This window comes from Dipodomys merriami, unplaced genomic scaffold (assembly GCF_024711535.1).
Source record: "Dipodomys merriami isolate MVZ:Mamm:240054 unplaced genomic scaffold, mDipMer1.0.p SCAF_291, whole genome shotgun sequence".
Taxonomy (NCBI): domain Eukaryota; kingdom Metazoa; phylum Chordata; class Mammalia; order Rodentia; family Heteromyidae; genus Dipodomys; species Dipodomys merriami.
The window spans coordinates 1,280,442-1,297,122 of NW_027204393.1; the positions used below are offsets into that span (position 1 = coordinate 1,280,442).

The 16,681-nt window shown below is 39.2% G+C and overlaps 1 protein-coding gene across 4 annotated transcripts in view; it reads left to right on the forward strand.

Moving 5' to 3' along the window:
* Positions 1-16,681, forward strand: part of LOC138839064 (putative uncharacterized protein C8orf89) — a 51,893-nt gene that overhangs the window by 10,652 nt on the left and 24,560 nt on the right. For 3 of the 4 annotated variants that reach the window (XM_070038722.1, XM_070038724.1, XM_070038723.1), the window contains exons 2-5: positions 1,282-1,448; positions 3,856-4,000; positions 6,718-6,811; positions 8,992-9,046. In XM_070038722.1, coding sequence (XP_069894823.1) covers positions 1,322-1,448; positions 3,856-4,000; positions 6,718-6,811; positions 8,992-9,046 — 421 coding nt within the window. In that variant the 5' untranslated portion in view covers positions 1,282-1,321. The remainder of the gene's footprint in view (positions 1-1,281; positions 1,449-3,855; positions 4,001-6,717; positions 6,812-8,991; positions 9,047-16,681) is intronic. The other variant, XM_070038726.1, reaches the window with a different exon arrangement.

Here is a 16,681-nt window from a genome sequence, read left to right on the forward strand (position 1 = left end):
GCCCACATTCTTGCTTCTCTCTTCCTCCCTCCCTGTTGTGCACAGTATCACATGCATGTTCTAGATGCAGTGGACTACATTCCCAAGTTTCAGCCTCTGCCTGGCTGGCATCACACTTTTTAGTTGAATTATTATTATTTTTTGGCCATAATGGGGTTTTACACACACACACACACACACACACACACACACACACACACACATACACACACACACACACACACACACACACACACACACACACCAAATTTCTGTAACTTGGAATTTAAAAGAATTCATTAAAATACTAAGATACATGAGCTGGGAATGTGGCTTAGCGGTAGAGTGCTTGCTTAGCATGCATGAAGCCCTGGGTTCAATTCCTCAGCACCACATAAACAGAAAAGGCCAGAAGTGGCACTGTGGCAGGGATGATAGAGTATTAGCCTTGAGCAAAAGAAGCTCAGGGACAGTACTGAGGCCCTGAGTTCAAACCCCAGGAAGGGAATATATATATATCACACATATATATACACACACATATATATGCAATTAAAAATAATGACTATATTTTTTGCCTTCTTCCTTAATATTTTTTGAACTCAGCTCAAGGCTAGTGCTCTACCACTTAAGCCACAGGGCCACTCCCAGTTTTCTAACAGTTTATTGGATATAAGAGTCTCACAGACTTTCCTGCCCAGACTTGCTTTGAACCACAATCCTTAGATCTCAGTCTCCTGAATAGTGAGGATTACAGGCATGAGCCACTGGTGCCCAGCTTAATTTTTATTTTTTATTGTTATAAAGATGATGTACAGAGCAGTTATATTTACGTAAGTCAGGAAATGAGTACATTTCTTTTTGGGCAATGTTCTCCCTTCCCTTGCTCTCTCCCTCTAGTCCCCACACAAGTTGTATAGATTATTTTCAACATAGTGTCTAGTGAGTACCACTGCTGCAATTCTGCTTTATTCTTTAAAAACCTCTTGCTTTAATACCCCCAGAATATGTTGAGCACTGGTGCCTGCCTCATGCCTGAAATCCTAGCTATTCAAGAGGCCAAGATCAGAGGATGAAGGTTATCTCCACTTGCAAAAAGCAAGAAATAGAGGTGTGGCTCAAGTAGTACGAGCCTAGAGTGAAAAAGCTAAGGGAGATTATTCTGGCCCAGAGTATGTATGTACATGTTATAAGTAAATCCCTGTTAAAATGTAATCTTTATGATCTAAAACAAATGAGAAACTGTAACTACAAGTATTATTTTGTTCTCTCCTTTCCATGTTCTGGGCTTGCTTGGAGCAGTATCTCCTTTTCACCTGCACTGTTGAAAGAAGAAAAGAAAATGTCAGTGTTAACTCCTGAAATAAAATTTGAGACTAATAAAGTCACCAGAAGGTCTCTGGAAAATTGTTTTCTTTTTGAGAGTAATTGGAAGAAAGCAGTTTTAGAAACACAAAAGATGAGGAAAGGTAATATCATTTTAACTGTTAACTTTCTTTAAGAAAACTGAAATGCTGGGCCAATAAGGAGGGTGAATGAGGACGAATATGGCTGAAGTAGATGGCTTGCACATATGACAATAAAACAATGAAACCTTTTGAAATTGTCTTAGGAAGGGGTAGATTGATTGGAATACATTGTATATATTCATGGAAATGTCACAATGGAATCTCCTCTCCTTGCAACTAATGTAAGCTAACAATAAAAAAAATGTGAGCATGAAAGAAAATATAGAAATAGTACCTTTGATTTACATTTTTCTAAATAGTCCAGAGATCTCTTATAATTTACATGACATTTTTTGTTGTTGTTATTGGTCATGGGGCTTGAACTCTGGGCCTGGGCATTGTCCTTTAGCTCTTAAGCTCAAGGCTAGTGCTCTACCGCTTAAGCCACAGCACCATTTCCAGTTTTCTAGTAGTTTATTGGAGATAAGAGTCTCATGGACTTTCCTGTCCTGGCTGGCTTTGAACTGTGATCCTCAGATCTCAGCCTCCTGAGTAGCTAGGATTATAGGCATGAGCCACCGGTGCCCGGCTTACATGACATTTATATTGGGATAGTATATTAAATTTGTAGAAAAGAAAGTAAAGAAATGAAAGTTAATATAACAGAAACAAATTTAAAGAATTACGTTTCCTCACAATCAATGCATTATTATTTCTGTTAGACCACATTTCTTTTTATTTTATTTTTGCTGGTCCTGGGGCTTGAACTCAGGGCTTAGGCACTGTCCCTGAGCTTCTTTGTGTTCAAAGCTAGTGCTCTACCACTTGAGCCACAGTACCACTTCTGGTGTTTTCTGAGTAGTTTATTGAAGATCAGAGTCTCATGGACTTTCCTGTCCAGACTGGCTCTGAACAGTGATCCTCAGATCTCTGACTCGAGTAGCTAGGATTTCAAGCATGAGCCACCGGTGTCCAGCGTGTTTACTTTTTTGTTGTTTTTGCTGGTTGTGGGGCTTGAACTCTGGGCTTGGGTGCTGTCCCTGAGCTCTTCAGCTCAAGGTAAGTGCTCTATCACTTCAGCCACAGTGCCACTTCCAGTTTTCTGAGTGGTTTATTGGAGATAAGAGTCTCTCGGACTTTCCTGCCCAGGCTGGCTTTGAACCTTGATCCTCAGATCTCAGCCTCCTGAGTAGCTAGGATTACAGGTGCAAGCCACCAGCGGGCGGCCAGTGTTTACTTTTAAATACGTTCAGATGATTTGTGTGCATGTGCACACACACATTTGTCAGTCCTGGGTCTTCAACTCAGGACTTGGGCACTGTCTCTGAGCTTTTTCTCAGTTCAAGGCTAACACTCTACCACTTCCAGCTCCACTTCCAGCTTTTTGGTGGTTATTTGGAGATAAGAGCTCATGGACATTTTATGCCTGGGTTGGCTTTGAACTGTGATCCTCAAATCTCAGTCTCCTTAGTTGCTAGGATTGCAAGTGTAACACCAGCCTTGAGTTGAATTTCATTTTTTAGGACATTCATTTTTTTTGCAATTATATTAATAATTCTAGCCAAACTTACATAGAGAACATTTTTATAACTTGTTCAGTAAGTTCTAGTTTGAGAACTTTGGATATGGGTATATTTTGACTTTCCCTATTTTATTTATTTTTGTCATTTGAACTTGTGTTCACGTGGCTTGCTTGCTCAGCTGGTGATCTACCACTTGAACTATACTTGCAGCCAGCTTTTTGCTGATTATTTTGGAGAAGGAATCTCATAGACTTTTCTGCCCAGCTGTGTTTGACCTGAGATCCTGTAGCTCTGTCTCTTACATAGCTGGGATTACAGGAATGAGCCACCAACATGTGGTGCAGCTTTTCCTTTTCATTTCCAAGTTATAATTATACCTTTTGTTCATCCTGAATTTTGACTTCAGATTTATTAATGGATATGTAATTATTCATTATTTTATTTTTGCATTTTCATACACTTATGGTATGAGGAGGGTACATTATAATATTTCCATGCATACCACACAATGTTGTTTGAACCAACTCACCTCTTCTGCCATTCTGTTACTCTGTTACTTGCAAAAGGGGAGGCCCTTTTGCAAACAGCACTTATTGAGTTTCATTATGCTCTATTCATGAACATGTATTCATATATATGTATATATATATGTATATGTATATATCATTTGATCCTCTTTACCCCTCAGTATCTCATTTTTCCTTCCCCACTTCAACAGTCTCCTTTTTGTATTCAAGATATAGCACAATTCAAATTGCTCTACAATTTCATTACAATTTCATTGGGATGACAGTTGCTTAGTTTTAGTTCATGATTGATTTTTATATTTTATCTGCATTTTAGTTTGTGGTAAAAGAAGTGGTATATATTTAGCCAAGGTGCTTATGATAATATTTTTCAAACAGAATACATTGGTTTAGAAGAGCCCAAAGAATATGTCAAAATGCCGCATTTGCCAGGATTGCCAAGTTGTCAAAAGAGTGTAAGTTCAACTCCACTAGAGGTTCATAAACACCTGCTGCATGCCGACACGGAGATGACCACAATCAGGTAGATCATCGCTATCCTGATCACTGTTCAGATTCTTTGGTTCAGTTATGGCTCATACTAACACTGTGAAAGGTAGAGGTTTCTCTGTTGAGAATCTAATTCTTTCTTGCTTACTGATGTTATTTCTAAAAGGATTTAAATGTTAAAATCTACGTTAGCCATTTTATTTAGAATGACAAGTACTTGATTTTACAAGTGACATTACCAGGAAGTTTTAATATAACTTGTTTTTAGCTAGGTGCCGATGGCTCCTGCCTGTAATCCTAGCTACTCAGGAGGCTGAGATCTGAGGATCTTGGTTTGAAGCTAGCCCAGGCAGAAAAGTCCCCATGAAACTCTTATCTCCAATTAACCACTCAAAAACCAGAAGTGCAACTGTGGCTTAAGTGGTGGAGACTAGCCTTGAGCACAAAGAGGCTTAAGGATAGTGCCCAGGCAATGAGTTCAAGACTCACAACCAACAACAAACAAACAAACAAACATAAATAAAACAAGATAAAATAACTTGTTTTTCTTTATCTTCTTTATTATGTAGCCCAAGCTGGCCTTGAACATATGATCTTCCTACCTTGGTCTTTTGAGTGCTGGAATTATAGGCATGCCACTCCACACTGAAATTCCTTAAAATAAATTTTGTCTAAGCTAGATCAAGCCCATCAGTAGCTTTGTCAGGTTTATAGATAAAATTTTAAGTTTCTGAATCATTAACAGATTTCTGCTCTCTAAATACTGAACCTTGTGTTTTGATTCTCTAATGACTCCTGGTATGAGAAAAGATTGTGTCTGAGATGTCAGCCTAGTTTAAACCGCACTTGAATATAAAGAATAATGGGTGTGTGCCTGCACTTGTATGCTGGTCCTGGGGCTTGAAATCAGGGTCTGGGTGCTGTCCCTGAACTTCTTGTGCTCAAAACTAATGCTCTATGGCTTGAGCTGCAGTTCCACTGTCTTTTATTGTTTTGGTTTTTTTTTAGCAGATTATTGGAGATTAGAATTTCATGAACTTTGCTGCTTCAGATTCACGATCCTTAGATCTAAGCCTCCTGAGCTAGGATTTTAGGTGCGCTACCAGCACCCAGCTGAGAATGGTTTTAGACAATCAAGTCTCCTTGACTTTGAAAACTGCCGTTTAAACATGTTTCCTTTTCCTATTCTAAATCAGATGGGTTGAAGTACCAATAAAGAAAAACTTCTTCTTTCAAAGAGATCTATCTATAAGTTAGGAAGACAGTCTCATATTCTATTTACTTTCTGCTATGTTTAGTTTTATTCGCCATTTTTATTGAATGTCTCTTATTTGTTCCCTGTCCTCTTGCCCCCTGAAGTACTTACATCATTCTGAACTACAATTTTCTTTAGAGGAAGAAAGATACATACATACATATATATTCCTCTAAAGATTTATGTGTATACATATATATACTTAATGAACTTAAACATTTTCCATATATATTTCCGCATATATATCATACAAGATTGCAGTTTTTGAATGAAAAATTTTAAATCTTTCTAACTAATATTATTGTTAAGTAGTCTTGAAATAAATTATAGTAATATAAATAGATAGCTGGGACATAGTAAAAATGAAACATTATGGAAAATGTTTAAACTATGAACATAAGAACTTCTGAGAAAATATGAAGAAAAATTAAAAAAAAACTATTTGATCATCTACCCATCTCAATATCTTCATTTTTATTTTTGCTTTCTTCTATGCTTCATTTTCATGGACTTATTTTAATTGCGATTGTAGTGTACTTTCAGGTTTATATTCTATCTTTTTTTTTTTTAGAAGTTTAGTTTTGAACCAGGCACTGGTGGCTCACAACTGTAAGCCTAGCTACTCAGGAGGTTGAGATCTGAGAATCACAGATCAAAGCCAGCCCAGGCAGGAAGGTCTATGAGAGTCATATTGCCAATAAATTACTAAGAAAAAGCCAGAAGTGTTGTTGTGGCTCCAGTGGTAGAGTGCTAGCCATGAGCACAAAGAAGCTCAGTGACAGAGCCTATGCCCTGAACTCAAGCCAGGACTGGTAGCAAAAAAAATCTAGTTTTGAACTCAAGGCCTCTAGCTTGCTCAGCTTCCTTGCCCTGCTGATGCTCTACCACAAGGGCTATACCTCCAGCCTGGCATTTTGCTGGCTAATTGGAGATGGAATATTGCAGACTCCTGCTCAGAAAAGCTTCAAATCTCAATCCTTTAGTTCTCAGCCTCCTGAGGAGCTAAGGTTACAGACATAAACCACAGACACCTGGCCAAGTCCTCCTTTTAAAATTTAAGATTGCACATAATACATTTTCCATGTCATTATATAATCTTTGAACAGTCTTACTAGCTACATTATCTTTCATTGCTGGACCCACAATTTGTCTGATCATTTCTATTGGACTTTCAAGTCCAATATGTATGGTTTGTTCATTTGGGTTGTGTAAATAACACCACAATGAACAAACCATACATCATTTTTACTTATCATTTTTAATATTATCACTTTTTTTCTTTATTGTTTTTCTTTTGTGATTTGGCTGTTTGGGAAATTATTACATTACCTTAAGTGAGAATTTACTTGTCAATGAAAGGTAATCTGAATACATTTTAGTCATGTTAGGACAAGCATCCTATCTTCACGGAGAAAGTGGAATAGCAGTGACTGAGTAGCACGACCTGTAAGAAGTGCTGGAGGCAGTAAATGTGAGCTCTTTCCCTGCCTTTGCAGCCATTCCAGTGAGAACATATCCAGTTGCCTACAAGTATCTTATCCTTCCCTGTATATCACCCAACATTCTGTGAAAGAACAACATTGGCAAAGCAGGGAAGTACTCTTTTCTCTTTTGGGTACAACCTCTAATCTTTTTTCCTCCATATGTGAATATCTGATTTCAAAACTCAGAGAGGGCTGGGAAGGTTGCTCAGTGGTAGAGTGCTTGGATCGCATGCACGAGGCCCTGGGTTTGATTCCTCAGCAACACATAAGCAGAAAAAGCCAGAAGTGGTATTGTGGCTCAAGTTGTAGAGCGCTAGCCTTGAGCTGAAATGCTGAGGGACAATGCCTAGGCCCAGAGTTCAAGCCCTACAACTGACCAAAAAAAAAGAAAAACTGAGAAAAAGTATGATCTTCTGTCAATTTCTTTAATGGTGATCAGAAGTGTTATTGGTTCTCATAGCATATTCTGGGAATATAGTAGATAACAGTAATCTGACAAGTGAAAAATATTTAAAAGTTACTGCTGAATATCCCTAGCTTAATATAGAAATGTGAAATTCTTAGGATGCAGTCTGTCTGTCATTGGCAGCACATTCAAACCTGATATTTTTCCCCCATAGGAATATAAGTTAATTATAGCAAAATTCATTTTGCAGTGGTAGATGAAAAAGTGAGCATAGCAGTTTGAAGCCAGCTCAGTCAGGAATGCCCCTAAGACTTTTATTTCTAATTAACCACCATAAAGTCAGAAGTGGAGCTGTGAGTCAAGTTGGAGAGCGGCAGCTTTGACTGATAAAGCTCAGGGACAGCATACAGGCCTTGAGGTTAAGCCCCAGTACTAGCTTAAAAAAAAGAAGCAAAGCACAAGTAAGGGGTAGTTGACAAATGGCTCATCCAGATACCTGGATTTTTCTTCTCTTAGCATTGCTTGGCTTGTGGCTGATAATTCTTAATAAATATCTGTAGGTAAAGTGAGATACAGCACTCATACACTGGTTATGTTTGCTAGGATAATCTAAAATACTGGCTGGTCTGTATCCCCCTATCTATTTCTGACTAGGTTAGCTGTAGTAAAGTTCCTTTGTCATTTAGTTTTTTAAAGTGTTTATATTTTGGGCTGGGAATGTGGCTTAGTGGTAGAGTGCTTGCCTAACATGCATGAAATCCTGGGTTCAATTCCTCAGTACCACAAAACAGAAAGACCTGGAAGTGGCACTGTGGTTCACGTGGTAGAGTAGCTAGTCTTGAGCAAAAGAAGCTTACGACAGTACCCAGCCCAGTCCCTGAGTTCAAGCCCAAGGACTGGGGAGAAAAACAACAACAAAAAACTAATACAGGCTAGGAATGTGGCCTAGTGGTAGAGTGCTTGCCTAGCATGCATGAAACCCTGGGTTTGATTCTTCAGTACCACATAAACAAGAAAAAAGAAAAGCTAGAAATGGTGCTGTGGCACAAGTAGGTAGAACACTAGCCTTGAGCAAAAGAAGCTCAGGGACAGTGCACAGGCCCTGAGTGCAAGCCCGGGGCTGGCAAAAAAAAAAGTTTATATGTTTATTGTTATTATAAAGGTGATATACAGAGGGGTTATGGTTGTCATTTAATTTTGTTTGTGTATACATGTGTGTGTGCTAGTACTGGGGCACCTACCATTTGAGCCACAACTCTACGTCCTGCTTTTTGCTGGTTAATTGGTAATGAGACAGATTTTTCTGCCAGGGCTGGCTTTAAACTATGATCCTCAGATCTCAGCCTCCTAAATAGCTAAAATTAAAGGCATGAGCCATTGGTATATGGTCCATTTGTTTAATTTCTTTTTGTTGTTGTTGTTGTTGGTTGTGGGGCTTAAACTCTGGGCCTAGCCGCTGTCCCTCAGCAAATCAGCTCAAGGCAAGTGCTCTACCATTTGAATCACAGCACCACTTCTGTTTTCTGGTGGTTTATTGGAGATAAGAGTTTCATGGACTTTCTTGCTCGGGCTGGCTTTGAACCTTGATCCTCAGATCTCAGCCTCCTGAGTAGCTACGATTACAGGAGTGATTACAGGCGCCCAGCCATTTGTTTAATTTCTAAGTTATGTCATTTAACAAAATAATTTTCAGGGCCAACAGTGAGCTTCAGTACATCTTCAGCATGTGCAGAGCCCTGGGTTTGATCCCTGTATCTGAACAAACAAACATATCAAGTGACTTTTTCATGAAAGTATATTGTTTGTTTCTCATTGTATCTTTTAAAGCTAATACAGCTTGGACTTTTATACAAGTGATTTTATGATCATATATAATCTTTAGAATAAAGAAGACTAAGACATGTACCATGATACCACTTCAGGAGAAATCAAAAGGTAAGCTGACTCATCTTTTTTTTTTCTTCCACATGTCTTATTGGGGTGACATATACTTAATCTGTTTTTTCATTTTACTTTCTTTTCATTGGTTCAACCTTATTTTGTTAACACTTTTGTAAGCTTTAGTTATTTTGTAAACTTAATAGGTGTTAGGTTCATAATATGCATATCTTAATAACCTCTGGACCTAAGATAAACCTTCATCCTATCTCTCTTAGGCCAATTAGTAGCCTACATATTTGAGTCTATAAACTTTGAAATCCTTCAACACAACTACAAAGTGAAATCTGGACTTCCATTGCTCCTCTCTCTCTCTCTCTCTCTCTCTCTCTCTCTCTCTCTCTCTCTCTCTCTCTCTCTCTCTCTCTCTCTCTCTCTCTCTCTCTCTCTCTCTCTCTCTCTCTCTCTCTCTCTCTCTCTCTCTTTGTCTCTCTGTCTCTCTCTGTCTCTCTCCCTCTTTTTTCCTTCCTTCTCTCTCTTTCTTCCTTCCTTCCTTTCTTTCTTTCTTTCTTTCTTTCTTTCTTTCTTTCTTTCTTTCTTTCTTTCTTTCTTTCTTTCTTTCTTTCTTTTTTTCTTTCTTTTTCTTTTTTTCTTTCTTTTTTCCTTTGTGACAGTGTTGGGGCTTAAGCTCTGGGCCTGGGTGCTGTCCCTGACTTTATTTTTGCTCAAAGGCTAGGACTCTACCACTTGAGCCACAGCACTACTTCCCACTTTTTCTGAGTAATTTTTTCTGCCTGGGCTGGCTTTGAACCACGATCCTCAGATTTCAGCATCCTGAGTAGCTAGGATTACAGGCATGGAATTATTCCTTCTTTAAGAGCAAAAGTCCTTATTACTTGCTAATTAAAATGTGAATTTCTTAGTCTGGCATTAAACCTCTCTCTCTCTCTTTTTTTCTCTCTCTCTCTCCTCCTCCCTCCCTCCCTCTGTCTCTGTCTCTGTCTCTGTCTCTCTCTCTCCTCCTCCCTCCCTCCCTCTGTCTCTGTCTCTGTCTCTGTCTCTCTGTCTCTCTCTCCCCCTCCCTCTCTCTCCCCCGTCTCTCGTTTATGTGAGCCTGTCTGTGACAGAACTAGGGCTTAAACTCAGGGTCTCAAGCTCTTGCTTAGTTTTTTTGTTTTTGTGTTTTTTTCCCCCTAAAGCTAGTACTCTACCATATGAGTGACAGCTCTGCTTCTGCCTTTTTACTGGTTAATTGAAGATGAATCTCTTGGATTTGTCTGCCCAGGCTGGCTTTTTTTTTCTTGTCAGTTGTGGGGCTTGAACTCTGGGCCTGGGCACTGTCCCTAGCTCTTCAGCTCAAGGTGAGTGTTCTACCACTTGAGCCATAGCACCACTTCTGGTTGTCTGGTAATTAATTGGAGATAGGAGTCTAACAGATTTTCCTGCCTGGGCTGGCTTTGATCCTCAGATCTCAACCTCCTTAGTAGCTAGGATTACAGGCATGAGTCACTGGAGCATGACTCAATTTTCTTCTCCTTCTTCTCCTTCTCTTTCTCCTTCTCCTTCTCCTTCTTCTTCTCTGTCTCCTTCCTCCACCTCCTCTTCTTCCTCCTCCTCCTCCAACAGTATTAACATTTTGAACCATATAATTCTTTGTTGTGTCCTGTCTTGTTGTTTGTCCTGTCTTGTGCATTATATGATGTGATCATTACCTACTAGAAGCTGTTCACACCCTCTAGTTGTGAAAAATAAAAATATCTTCAAACATTGCCAAATGAAATAGGGTAGCAAAATCACCTCTAGCTGAAACACACCTGCTATATGTTATGTTCTTTCCTATTGGTCTTCCTGAATAGTAAATGATTCATACTTTACCTGTGTATACCAATAATTTCCTTACCACTTTAAGATTTTCAACCTTATTTATTTTTATCGTAAACTTATAGGCATTTTAAAAAATCTTTGTTATTTTAAAGGTAATGTACAGAGAGGGGTTACAATTATATAAATCAGGTAAAGAGTATATTTCTTTTTGGACAGTGTCACCCCTTCCCTCGTTTTCTTGGTGTTTTTTTGAAATGATGCATGCATCATTTCAAAGATATAACAAAAACTAAAAAAAAAGATATAACAAAAACTGAAATTATTCTGCCTCTATTGACAGTGTTGGTATAAATCAGAACTGACTTGAGAGTAGCTTTGTAAGTTCAGTCTATGGGAGCTCATAAGGTTCACTGTCCATTAACTTTTGCTTGGCTATTTATTTTCTTTGGATTTCCATATGCCATTGGTAACTTCCTAATCAACAAAATACAAATAAAAATACAAATCTTGAACCCACAGACCTATAGCCACCTAATCTTTGATAAGGGACCTAAAAACATAGAGTGGAAGAGAGACAGCCTGTTCAGTAAATGGTGCTGGCAAAATTGCTTAAACACTTGTAGAAAACTAAAGCTAGATCCTTGTATATCACCCTGCACCAGAGTCAACTCCAAATGGATCGAAGACCTCGAAGTCAAAGCAGATACCCTGAAAACATTATAGGAAGCAATAGGAGAAAATCTAGGGTTCCTTGGCACAGGCAGAAATTTTCTTTTCTTTTTTTTTGGGGGGGGGGGTCCGGTCGTGGGGCCTGAACTCTGGGCCTGGGTGCTGTCCCTCAGCTCTTCAGCTCAAGGCTGGCGCTCTACCACTTGAGCCACAGCACCACTTCCAGCTTTTTTCTTTTTGTTTATGTGGTGCTGAGGAATCGAACCCAGGGCCTCATGCATGCAAGGCAAGCACTCTACCACTAAGCCACCTTCCCAGCCCCAGAAATTTTCTTAATAAAGACCCAGAAACACAACAAATCAAAGAAAGGTTGGACAAATGGGATTGCATGAAATGGCAGAGCTAGCACGATCAATAGAAGAAACCCCACGGATTGGGAGAAGATCTTCACTAGCCATATAATGGACAAGGGTCTCATATCTAAAATATACTTAGAACTCAAAAAACTAAATCCCCCAATAACAAATCCTCAAAGAAACAACCACCCTGTCAACAAGCAGGCTAAAGACTTAAAGAGAAACTTCTCTGAAGAGGAAATAAGAATGGCCAATAGACATATGAAGAAAGTCTCAACTTCTCTATCCATAAAAGAAATGCAAATCAAAACAATATTGATATTCTACCTCACCCCAGTTAGAATGGCTATCATCAAGAAATGTAATAACAGATGTTGGAGGGGAAGTGGCCAAAAGGGAACCCTACTGCATTGTTGATGGGAGTGTAAACTTGTTCAACCACTTTGGAAAGCAGTATGGAGGTTCCTCAAAAGATTCCACATAGAGATCCCCTATGACCCAGCAATCCCACTTTCGGTCATTTACCCAACCGATCACAAACAAGGCCAAACTACCAGCACGACTATGTTTATTGCAGCATTATTTACCATAGCTAAGATATGGAGCACCCAGATGCCCCTCAATATATGAATAGATCAAGAAAATGTGATATATATATATAATGGAATTCTATGCCTCCATCAAAAAGAATGACATCACCCCATTTGTTAGAAAATGGAAAGACTTGGAAAAAATTATATTAAGTAAGCCAGACTCAAAGAAACATCGGTCCCATGGTTTCCCTTATTTGCAATAACTAGTATTAGTCTAGGATGACCACAAAAGGTCAAAAGCTATGTACATATGAACATATAAGATGATGTTAAGTGAAATGAACCCCAAGATAGGGACACAACTGTTTTTTTCTTTCTTGCTACTGTTTTTAATGTATTCAAAATGTACTATGTGATTTTTTTGTTTGTTTCTTTAGTATGTTCTTCCCCCATGATATAACCCCTGTTTTCACTGTATTTGATGTCAGTGCCCTGCATCTTGTATATACAATTTTCTAATTTGGGGAGGGAAAAGGAAATAACAAAATGATGAAATAAAGATACAGGTTGACCCATTGTAACAATGAGATGTACAAGACACTATGTTGAAAATGAACTTTACAACTTGGAAGGAGGGGGGAAGGAAGGAGTTGGGGAGGTGGGGATGGGAAGGGATGGTAGGGAAAAACAAAGGAGGAGGTAACGGTTCTTGATAGAAATGTACTCATTACCTTACGTTACTGCAACCCCTCTGTACACTATTTTTACAATTAAAAACAAACAAACAAAAATACAAATTTTAATTAGAATGAAAGATTTTTTTTTTGCTGTATATTTTTGCTCAAACAAGTATTTGTCTGCTTGCATTCCTCTAGCCCAACCCTGGCTCATGATGGGTTCTGTTTGAATGTATGGGTACCTTTAAAATCCAAGTATTGGAGCCTAATGCCCAGTGTGGTAATAAGTCAAGCATAGTGATTGACATCTGTAATTCCAGCACTTGGGAGGATGAGGCAAGAGCAGGAGGATCTTGAGTTCAAGGCTTACTGTACTACTTATAGACACCAGGCAGGATGGGTCATACCTGTAGTCCCAGAACTTGGGAGATTGAGATAAGAGGAGAAAGAAGGTCTTAAGTTCAAGGCCAACCTTGGCTACATGCAAGACTTTGGATCAAAAAAAGAAAAGAAGTAGGATTTTATGGGAATGGTGGTACTGTGTTCTTGAGAGCTGATGGGTGTTTTATGAACAGCTGCTGGAGAGGCTGCCTTCCTGTCTTCCAGGCTCATCTCCATGTAAGCACACGGCATTCTCTCCCTTTTGCCTTTATTATCTTTTGCCATTTGAAGACACAAGAAGAAGCTACCAGTTTGGAAGCTTTCATCAGATTGCCCCCTGCCAGCTCCTTCATCTTAGGTTTAGCCTTCCGAACTATTTTATGTTGTGATTTTTGTGATAGTAACAGGAATAGACTATGATAGGCATCTTTTTGGCTGGGAACTGGCCCAAGACCATGATCATCCTACCCTCCCCTTTCTAGTAGCTTGGATTATAATCATGGCCTACCATGCTTGGCAGTGCTTTCTTTATGATGTGTGTGTGTGTGTGTGTGTGTGTGTGTGTGTGTGTGTGTGTGTGTGTGTGTGTGTGTGTGTGTGTGTGTGTGTGTGTGTTGGGATTTGAACTCAGGACCTAGCACTTGCTAAGCAGCCACTGTATCCTGAACCATGCCTCCACCCCAGTATGACTTCATTTTAAAATGAGGTATGTGTATATACATTAAAAGAAATATTTAAGAATTATTTATTCTCTTTTCTTTTTCTTTCTTCCTTTTTGTCAGGCTCAGGGCCTGGGCACTCACTGCCCCTGAGCATTTTTGCTCAGACTAGCACTCTATGACTTTGAGCCACAGCTCCATTTCTAAGTTTTGAGTGGTTAATTGGAGATAAGAGACTCACAAGGACTTTTCTGCCTGGTTTGGCTTTGAATCATAATCCTCACATCTCAGCCTGCTGAATAGCTAGGATTGATTACAGGCATGAACCACTGGTGTCTGGCTCTTATTAACAATCAGTAACAATCACATTGCACTTATCTGTATAATACTAATTCTTTTACGTTTTTTATGTTTGTTTAATATCTAAAATCTATTTTTGTCAGTGCTCAAATCTTCTTTTATGGTTTTTTTTTTGGGGGGGGGTGGGTCCAGTCGTGGAGTCTGAACTCTGGGCCTGGGTGCTGTCCCTCAGCTCTGCGGCTCAAGGCTAGCGCTCTACCACTTGAGCCACAGCGCCATTTCTGGCTTTTTTCTTTTTGCTTATGTGGTGCTGAGGAATCGAACCCAGGGCCTCAGGCATGCAAGGCAAGCGCTCTACCACTGAGCCAACTTCCCAGCCCTCAAATCTTCTTTTAAAGTGTCAGATTCATTTTACTATGAAGAACAAGAGCTTAGATCATGTTTTTAAGGCTCTACTTTCTCTCTTTCTCTTTCTCTTTCTCTCTCTCTCTCTCCCTCTGTCTCTCTTTCCCTGTCTCTGAACTTCTCACTCCTATTATATCTACAAATGAAATAAAACAAACAATAACAACCATGTTGGAGAATGTAACAAGTTTTCTCTCTCTCTCTCTCTCTCTCTCTCTCTCTCTCTCTCTCTCTCTCTCTCTCTGTGTGTGTGTGTGTGTGTGTGTGTGTGTGTGTGTGTTTGACAGTTGAAGTAAAGTTGATTTTTTTGTTTTGCCAGTCCTGGGGCTTGTACTCAGGGCCTGGGCACTGTCCCTGAGCTTCTTTGGCTCAAGGCTAGCACTCTACCACCTGAGCCACAGCACTACTTCTGGCTTTTTCTGTTTATATGGTTCTGAGAAATTGAACCCAGGGCTTCATGCATGCTAGGCAAGCTCTCTGCCACTAAGGCACATTCCCAGCCCCTAAATAATGGTATTTTAAAGCTGTATAGGTGAGCAGATTATTTTCAAAGCCTTATATATTTCTAAGTAGAGCACACATTTGCATATTTAAGGATAATATATAGTGATTTCATGGGCATTTTGAATTTGGTGGATCTGTGTTCCAATACCACCAATGACTGCTTGCCCTTGGGCAAGGTATTTAGTCTCCCTAAATTTTCTTCCCTCCTTTTCTCTCTCCTCCCTTCCTTCCCGTCATTCCTTCCTCCCTATTTTCCTTCATACCTTCTTAATTTTTAAAATATTGTTCTGTTTTTTAATTTTTTATTGTTAACAAAGGTGAAGTACAGAAGGCAGAAGGCTTACAGTTACATAAGTCAGTTACAGTTACATGAGTACATTTCTTTTTGGACAATGTCACCCTTCCTTCCCTCTCTCCCACTTTTTCCCTCCAGTCCCCACTCACGAGTTGTAGTGTTCATTTTTAACATAATGTCTAGTTAGTATCATGGCTGCATGATACTCACCCTGTCTGTGCCCCCCACTTACCCTTTGAAAGACAGATAAATGAACAAACAAGACAAAAGGAAAAGAAAAAGCAGCAGCAGCAACAACAAAAAATAACCCCATTTCCATTTCTTGGAGTACATTTTGATAAACATTATTCTATTTTGTTGTTGTTGTTTGTTGTTGCCTGTGCTGGGCTTGAACTCCAGGGTCTAAACTTCTTTTTGCTCAAGGCTAACACTCTATCACTTGAGCCAGAGTGCCACTTCCAGCTTTTTCTGTTTATATGGTGCTGAGGAATCAAACCCAGGGCTTCATGCATGCTAGACAAGCGCTCTACTGCGAAGCCACATTCCCAGCCCGAAATATTACTTTATATGAGTAGATTCACATAGGTATTATGCCTTTGTGATCCTTTCCTAAGAATTTCCTCCTTTGATTTCACTGTGTGTACATGTTTAGAGACCTGTATAATCGGTCATGTTCCAGTGTATTTTTTTTCCTTTTACCATCCAGTGTGTTTACTTGTAGGTTACAACAAATGTGGGAAACCATGCAACCTATGTTTCATTGAGTCTCTGCCTTTATTTTTCTTGTTCTTTTTGTGATAGCTTCTCATTGTGTAGTTTAGGCTGGCCACAACCTTGCAATCCTTTGTAAAATCTGTAAGCGGGTAAAATACTTAATGATTACTTTACAGTTTTGTCCAGTGTATGAAATAGATGTAGAAGCTTGAGTGATGTTGGCTCATCTGAGGGAGTTATTGAACATTATACTTTTACATTAGTTGTCATTTATGAGAAACTATTTCATGAGAAAAACTTGAGTATGTAAGGAACAAAACAAGCTAGCTATTTATGGTGACTGTATTCTCTACTTCAGAATAAATTGCACAGCCA